The following is an 8879-nucleotide window of genomic DNA, read 5'->3' on the forward strand; positions in this document are numbered from 1 at the left end:
ACCTCTTTTTTTTGGTAAATACCAAGCTCCTTTTGTTGTTGTACCTGTAAGAAGATTTTTCTCTATTCGTATATACCCCCCCCCCCCCATTTCGTGGCCCCACTTTTCTCTAGGGAATCATGGTTTCATCAAACTTAAATCTGCATAACCTGTGCTTTCACACTAAGTACTGAGTTTTGGACCGAAAACTTTCCCAGAATATTTTTTCTATAAATTCCTATGTAAAATTTCAAACCGCCATCACGGCCCCGCCCTACCACTAGAGACTGTGATTTTGCAAACTTGAATTTACACTACCCGAGGATGCCTCTACACAAGTTTAAGCTTTTCTGGCCAAATAGTCTTTAAAAAGAAGATTTTTAAAGATTTTCTCTATATATCTATGTAAAAATTCATCCCAAATTGTGGTCTCACCCTACCCCTGGACTATTATTTAAACAAACTTGAATCTATACGATCTGGGGATGCTTCCACCCAAATTTGGGCTTTCCTTGCCTAATAGTTTTGAGAAGAAGATTTTTAAAGATTTTCTCTATATATAAAAATTTATCCCCCATTGTGGCCCCGCCCTACCCCCAGGGACCATGATTTGAACAAACTTGAATCTATACTACCTGAGGATGCTTCCATTTTAATTTGAACTTCCTGGCCTAATAGTTTTTTTTTAAAGATTTTCTCTATATATTCTTATGTAGAAATCCATCCCCCCATTGTGGCCCCACCATACCACCAGGGTCTATGATTTAAACAAATTTAAATCTACACTACCTGAGGATGCTTCCACTCAAATTTGAGCTCTCCTGGCCAAATAGTTTTTGAGAAGAAGATTTTAAAAGATTTTCTCTATATATTCCTATGTAAAACTTGATCCCCCATTGTGGCCCCACCCTACCCCCCGGGGACCATGATTTGAACAAACTTAAATCTACACTATCTGAGGATGCTCCCATTTTAATTTGAGCTTTTCTGGCCTGATAGTCTTTGAGAAGAAGATTTTAAAAGATATTGTCTATATATTCCTATGTAAAACTTGATCCCCCTCTTGTGACCCCTCCCTACCCCCGGGGACCATGATTTGAATAAACTTGAATCTACCCTACCTGAGGATGCCTCCACACAAGTTTAAGCTTTTCAGGCCGAATAGTTTTGGAGAAGAAGATTTTTGAAAAATACCAACAAATTTTCAATAATTCTCAATTATCTCCCCTTTAAAGAGAGCGTGGCCCTTCATTTGAACAAACTTGAATCCTGCTTTGTGCCAAATTTGGTTGAAATCTGCCCAGCGTTTCTTGAGAAGAAGATGAAAATGTGAAAAGTTTACAACAACGACGACGACGACAACGCGACGACAACGACAACGATAGACAACGGACAAATTGTGATCAGTAAAGCTCACTTGAGCCTTTGGCTCAGGTGAGCTAAAACTGGAGTGATATACCTATTGTTTCAGTTCAGAGAAAAAAAATTTCTCTTTTTATTTTTAAGTAAAAACATGTAGCCCCACCCTTACCAAGGAGATCATGATTTGAACGATCTGGAATCTACAGTACCCGAGGATGCTTTTATTATAACTTACATTCCAATCATCCAAGAATGCTTTACTCCAACTTTGGTTAAAATAAGCCCAGTGCATTGGCGGATCCAGAGGGGGGGTTCCGGGGGTCGGAACCCCCCCTTTCTCTGGGACATATGATTTTTTTTGAAAGCGTATAGTGCCTATTTAAAGACAATTTTCCCATTTATAATAGAAATACTGTAATTATCTCAAATAAATGTTTTAAAAATTGCTTATTCAAAGAATTTTGTACTGCGTCCCATAATTTTGTTCTTATGACGACAATTGCTTTTACCATTGTATTACACACGTACCATCTATTCAGCACATAAATTATCCCCATTTTTTGTCATATCCTATCATTTAGACCTTTATTTAAGAAGGCAATCGATAGGACTCAAAATCGATAAATAGTTTAAAAACATCAAAGACATAAAAAAATACCTAAATATCCATTTTTATAATAGTTTGTCGTAATTAGTCTGAGTTATTTTTTGCTTCTTAGTGTTTCTTTTCAGTCAAGCATAGACGAACTTTCTCATTTCTGAAGACTTGGGTTTCTTGTGGCTAGATAGTATGCAAATCTTCCTTACCTAAACCAAAACGGCAAAACGCTCAATAATGCAGTGCACTCTGCTGTTGAAATAGATGTGAAATAGATAGTGATGAGATAAATGTTTATAAAATACAGTTGTATACGCACGGAAAACGTTCAAAAAGTCCTTGTTTATTGACAAATGACGAGTTTTGCACATTTTGGTTTTCATCAAATGGAACCCCCCCTTTTCCAAATTGCTGGATCCGCCTCTGCAGTGGTTCTGGTAAAGAGGTAAATTAAATTTGGGGTTAATGCTTAATCATAGACAATGATACAAATGGGAACAGCTAGACATTGTGAAAGGTATACACACACACGCCTAATGACTAGGTTCGTGTTTCACAAGGAGGCAAAAAAATATGTGCGAGATGCAATTAAGGCTGGTATATCTCATGATCTGGGCTCAGAAAGCAATGTGGATGTGTGTGTCATCACTAAAAACAGGACGGATTATATTACACCGTTTGATGAGGCAAATCTCAATGGACAAAAGTTTAAAGTTTAAATGGAAATACTAGTTATTATTTGATTTATGAGGAACTAGTTACATCATTGCATATTTTAAGGAAATCCTTTGAAGTAAAATAAGTGTTCAACATTTACATTCCTCTGTGATATATACAGAGCACCTTAATATGCCACTCCTTGAACATTAAGAAAAGCTCACTTGAGCTTATTTCTTTTGAAAAATAATCACATGTGATCCATATAACATGGTGAAAGTTTTGTGTTAGTTAATATATAACACATGAAAACCTTAAAGTCTCAATCGAAAAGTCACACATTTTTACAGTTATCTAAATAAAACTATACAATGAAAACACAGCAACAACAGTTATAACGTTCTCCTCAGTCTGTGTTGTTCTGGTTGATGCGGGAGTAAGGATTCTCGTCGGGCATACTGGGAACTTTGACTCGGGTAGAGAGCTCGGGGCTGAACACCGGAAGTCTCTCGTAGGCCACACTCCTGTTTCCCCTGGTTTTCTTCCTGGGCTTTCTCACCTCGTACACATACTTTGTCAGGGTGTTCAGCTTTGACGACACTCTTTTTAAAATGAAAACAACAAAATGGTGATGAGAAAATAGAATTTGATTATATCTCGATGCAAATGAAAGGACTTTTAGGGATATATATAGTTATACATAAATCGTAAAAAGCAAAAATGGTATTATTTTACAATATACGTTTAATCTCCAATTTGGCCTTGCTCGGTACTCAAAAGCATCTTTGTTTACAGACATTGTATTCGCAAGGTGTATATATTTGCTCATTTGCATGCAAATATATATCTACAATTAATCAATGTTTGATAATAAGTATTGTACTAGCTTTAAATAAAATATATTTAACTCTAAGAATTGTATTTCACTATTAATCAATATGCATTTGCTTTGTCATTATTGTGGACACAACAAAAAATTATGATTATAAAAGAATCACAGTTTGAGTTGCGTACGCACCTTTTCCAGAGTAGAATACTGATACACATGGTAACAAGAACCAGGACCAAGCTAAACCCAGCCACGCCGAAGGATACTTAAAAATATAAAAACACTGGGAACATCATTTCAAGAGATGTATGAGTAAAGAAACATAAAAATGTTAGGCAGGGTTACTTAACAAAGAGGTTTTACAATTAGGAAAATCATCATTGCATCCAAATATCTTGAGTAACGCACATATTTGCCAAACTTCTATTAACGTAATCGTTTTATTAGAGGAGCTCAAACAAATAACACCGACACTAATTGATAGTAGATGATCGTCGGCAACACTTACTGTACTCCTGAATCTCTAGTAGGTTTCTCTCATTAGACCTGTCTGTCGGCAGATAGTCCGTGTCGTTTCCCGCGCTTTGTTGGAGCTCCCCCCAGTGACCGTTTATCGTTAGGCCCCCGTCTAATGTCGATACTTCCTCTTCATTACGAACAGAAGTACCTTGATCGTTCACTTTGAATTCCAAAACATCGTAAAACCAACAATGAGTCACGATATCTAATATGTGTTAGAACAAAACAAAAATCCTCAAGAGTTTTTGTAAATCCGAAAAAGTATATGCAATTGAATTTAAATATCTCGAGCAGTGATATCTTGATTACAATGGATATGTCAAAGTAATTTGTAAGTCCCAACCACTTATTTTTGAACTATTTTACCCTCGACATCTCGAATACTAGGATATCTCGAAGTTTAAACAGTACCATCTAGTTGGAGATAACAAGGTTTGACTGTAACTTTATGCTCATATTTTTTATCTATTGGTGAATTCATCTTTGTGATGCGTGTGTCAAAGAACTTAATGTGTCCAAATGAATTGAAATCATCTTTGATTTAACATCAAATAACTGGATAAATGCACCTGCTAGAAGGAATCTTTTATAATTGTACTAACTGACTTCAGTTAACAGAAATGAATAACATTTACTAACAACAATACTTAAACACATGCACTATTTGAGATATAAGTTAAAAGTATAAAAAAAAAAGTCATTAATTACAGTTTCATTTTTATTAAAAAATTGACTCTGGGTTATTTTCAAAGAATAACATTTTGTAAGAAGAAAGCTCAGCTTGTGTCCTTTAGATTTACATCTTAGTAAAGATGTCTAAAACAAACGTTTTTTATTTAACAAAAGCAATCTGACCCTTATAAATGAACATTTTTAAAAACCTCATTGAGCATCAGATTTATCTTTCAAACCTTTTGATGATAAAGCTGTTGGCGCTGTGGGCCGGTTTACTTCCAGCATAACAGTCAGTTGGAAGTCAGATACATCTAAAAAAAACAAAGATATCTTAAATAACAAATATATCTAAAATAACAAAAGATGATATATAAGATAACAAAAGATATCAAAATAACAAAAATGACTTTTAAAATAATAAAAGATATCTTATATAACAAAAGATGATACCTAAGATAACATTATATCTCTAAAATCACTAAAGATGATCTGAAATTGACCTTGAAAACATATTGAAATATTGAGTAGTTGGAGTAACAGGTATACTAGCCCCCCCCCCCCCCCCCCCGGAATAGGAATGTCATGATTTTGGGGGAAAAAATTTGGTAGGTAATTTTTTTTGAAACTATAGGTATACTCGACCCCCCCCCCCCACACCCCCCCCCCCCACGAATTAGGATTTTCATGATTATGGGAATGGAGTTTCGTCAAGATTTCTGAGGATTAGTCTAGCCCACCCCCCCCCCCCATTTTTCAATTTGCTTCCGACGCCACTGCGTTGATCGTGATAATATGACACTCTACTAACATGTGTTGTTGATACAGATGCCCAGTTGTTGAACGCTACAGTCCCCAGTCAAAGTCTCCAGCGATTTCTGGCCCGTAGTGATAAAACTGCAGCGGCTGTCTGAAACATTTACAAGAAGGTGGTGTTTGGAAGCATGGCGGAGCCAAATAATTTCAGGTTATGCAACAGTTCTTAAAAAAAGATGGCTTCAATAGAAATTCTATGAAGGACATCGAATTGAGGCATTAATTTAACAATACCTAGGTTTAGCTTCGCATGTGGAAGCCAGAATGTTGATAGAGAAGAACGCAGAGGACGGTCAGCTAAACTCGATCTTAGTGCGTACGCATACTTGTCCAATTCAAAGCTCGTTACATTGCACAGGTCCCTAGATTCCTGGTATAGAACCTCCGTCATGTGAGTGTTGATACCCATAGGCCTCACTATGTGTAATAAATTTGGATGGTGAAATCATTGACAGCAATACCGGTAAATTGATTTGCGAAACTATTGTTAACGCTTCTTGACAGTATGTTTGAAATTATGAAAGAAGATGGGGGAACAAGATAGCGCAAATGCCCATTTGGTTTTGTCGTAAAAAACAATTTCAAATTAATTTTTTTTAAACCAAATATACTAGATGATGGTATATTACAAGTTTACAAAAGCACAATTTCTAACTATATTCAGTTCTGAATATTTTAACTAAACGATAAGAAGAAAAATAAATTCTAAAATTTTGGTGGTATCGAACCCACAACCTAAAAATCCTAGCTTTATAATGTTACTAATGTGCTCTAACCACTGAGCCATTTCAGTTACAACAAACTTCATTGTTAAAAGCTAAATGCAACTTCAACCATGAATTTACGGACTTGACGAATTTCTCTAAAACGTTCAATTGTTGGGATACAAAATGACATTTTTAAAGTATAGTGGGTCATCTCTCCACGTTATTGTTGATTGAAATCGGTTTGATTTCCTTTAAACCTTATATAGACTATGACAAAAATATGGAGCCAAGACCCACTCTATAAAAGAAAAGGCATTGTAGTTCTAAAAATGACACTATTTGGATGTTTTGACACGCATACGCCAGTTTAAATCAACCTATTCTAAATATTTTACCAATTTAAAGGTTATCAATCGATGTTATGGTAAATATACATTGTTTTCAAAAATTTAGAAAGAAATAATGAGATTTGTTCATATTTTAATTTTATAGTATCTTATCTATCCCCATATTGGCAGTTTACAAAATCTGTTCTTTTTAAAACTTAACGTAAACTCTATTGACAATTTTATCTGAAAACAAACCAACACTCTTGTTAAAGATGGATAAAGTTGTGGTATTGAAGCAAGGAAAACAGGGCAAGACATCAAACGGAAAACTTCACACATTATCATTTATAACTACCTGGAGATTTTTGAAAACAGAAATGAAATAAATCAAAATACCACAGACATATGGTAATTTTCTGTTTTCTTTTTGATGTAACATTTTAATCGTTAGACACGTTTCTGAAATAAAAAAAATCATAAATTTAAGTTTTACTCTTACGTTTTGTAATGGTATCAGATTGTAATGGTATCAGATTTCTTATATCTTTGGATCCTCGGAAACACGCTTTTAAATAAGGGAAAACAGATAAACTCTGTGATAGTGCTTAAGGATTCTCTTTGGTTAAATACCTTGGAAACAACCGATGTGTTGCGTTTTCCCGTCGATCCAGGCCGAGACACCAACCCCCAGCTCCTTGATGATGTCCCCTGTCAGATTGCGGTCATCTATGTAGCTCCGGGGGATGAGCCGAGAGTCGTACTTCGCTACACAGTGAGAGGAAGATGTGGTCCAATTCACTGGACCAGTGGCTAGCACTTAAAGAATATAGGAGTGCACTATATATGTATTCCATATTGTTTCCACGATTTAGTAATTTCTTCACAATCAGGTTTATATATATATCTAATAACATATTGTAGAGTTTTGGACAATTTAATTTACTAAAATTGTTAAATCAGAATCTACATTTTCAGTGGGGTTTTTTTGTATGTGAACACTGCGAATCGAATGTTGTAATGTATAGTCCAATACATGTCATGTAATATATAGTCCAATACATGTCATCGATGCACATGGCTATTTTAATATTCAATCTTACAATTGCCGAAAATTATTTAATATAAGTAATAAGAATTATTCTTTGAATATTATGAGGTGATCAAATACGGTCGTGGATTCTATCATAAAGCTGTTCGGGCTTTATTGGATTTGATCACCCCGATGTATTTGATGACCTCATAATACCCAAAGAATGATTCCTTATTCCTTTATTGTAGCTTGTTTTACAAACATAACGAATAATAAAGATCAAGCCATCTCTCCTCCTTAATTGAAAAACAATGTTAAGAAAAACAAATCAAACATTCGATCGAACATAACATAAACACACTAAATAAGCTCTGTATGACATTTCAATTATTATTTCATCTTCTTCAATGCAATCTTTTTCTTAGAAAATCATTGTTAGATAATATGTTGTATACCTTCATTTAGCGGCAAGAAAAACAACATAAAATAGCACAGGTAAGACATATTTCCTTGCCGTGATTGGCAGAATGTGTCAAGCTCCCACAATGAAAACAAATAGCATGAGTACAGCTATGTGTTTGGCTCTTACGTCATATTAAATATAATATATGCATAGTAATTTTTGAGAAAAGTGCATGTATGGTTTTTCCAATAAAATTACGTTGTGTGATCGTGTCAATTATCTGTTTCCTCGTCTTTTTTTTATCCCAATTCTTGTGACGTGAAATCAACCATTCCATTGTCCCTTTCCTGCAAAGAACGTCAACGTACACAAAGAAGGGTGTAGTTAAGATAAATATGCGACCAGTTCTAGGAATGATATCGAACTGTTACGGCAAACAGCTGAGGAGGGAATGTCGGTCCATTCTGGTTCATTCCGAAGCAATGTGATATAAGAGCAAATGTTGCCTTTGGTTCTTGTATGGAATGAAAACTTCAGCAAATCTCTTTATCCGTTAATTGTAGCATCTCAATGACTTGGTTTGAATGTTTGATATGAACAAAAGATACTAGAGTGAAAGAAATTAACTTTTTATAATAATGTTGTTTTTATTTGTTATTTTGATTTCCGAGTAAAAATTCGGGAATAATTGGTACTAACCAACAATAAAAGATTTATATCTGCTCTTGTAACCACTGACAATTGTCTTTTATAATAAAAGTTTAGGAGGCTGGATGGTCAACAAACTAACCATCAGATCTACCGTAAAATTTCGGACACGATTGATCATGCCATAAACTTTTCTTTTGTAAAAGAAATCGAAACAATATGTCTATAAAATTTGGGTATATGTAATTCCTATATGTATATATCTTTATACAGATCAAGCTCTTTTTCTAAAGAAGATTGGTATAGATTAAAAATGGCCATGCACCATTG

At 34.8% G+C, this 8879-nt stretch overlaps 1 protein-coding gene across 3 annotated transcripts; it reads right to left on the bottom strand.

Annotated features, from left to right (window-relative positions):
* Positions 1–2701: 2701 nt before the first annotated feature.
* On the bottom strand, positions 2702–8118 carry LOC105330860 (uncharacterized). Of its 3 annotated transcripts, none has more exons than XM_034447086.2 (9): positions 7954–8118; positions 7099–7284; positions 6865–6927; positions 5667–5849; positions 5428–5526; positions 4856–4930; positions 3934–4104; positions 3615–3690; positions 2702–3198 (listed from the first exon to the last, which is right to left on the bottom strand). In XM_034447086.2, exons 1-9 carry the CDS (start codon positions 8000–8002, stop codon positions 3003–3005), a joined length of 1098 nt encoding a protein of 365 aa, XP_034302977.2. In that variant the 5' UTR covers positions 8003–8118; the 3' UTR covers positions 2702–3002. The 3 variants fall into 3 exon arrangements, with proteins under 3 accessions (XP_034302977.2, XP_034302976.2, XP_034302978.2); XM_034447085.2 differs by having other exon boundaries at positions 3934–4149; XM_034447087.2 differs by lacking the exon at positions 6865–6927 and having other exon boundaries at positions 3934–4149.
* Positions 8119–8879: the final 761 nt, after the last annotated feature.

The sequence above is a fragment of the Magallana gigas genome, chromosome 2 (genome assembly GCF_963853765.1).
Source record: "Magallana gigas chromosome 2, xbMagGiga1.1, whole genome shotgun sequence".
In the NCBI taxonomy this organism is placed as follows: Eukaryota; Metazoa; Mollusca; class Bivalvia; order Ostreida; family Ostreidae; genus Magallana; species Magallana gigas.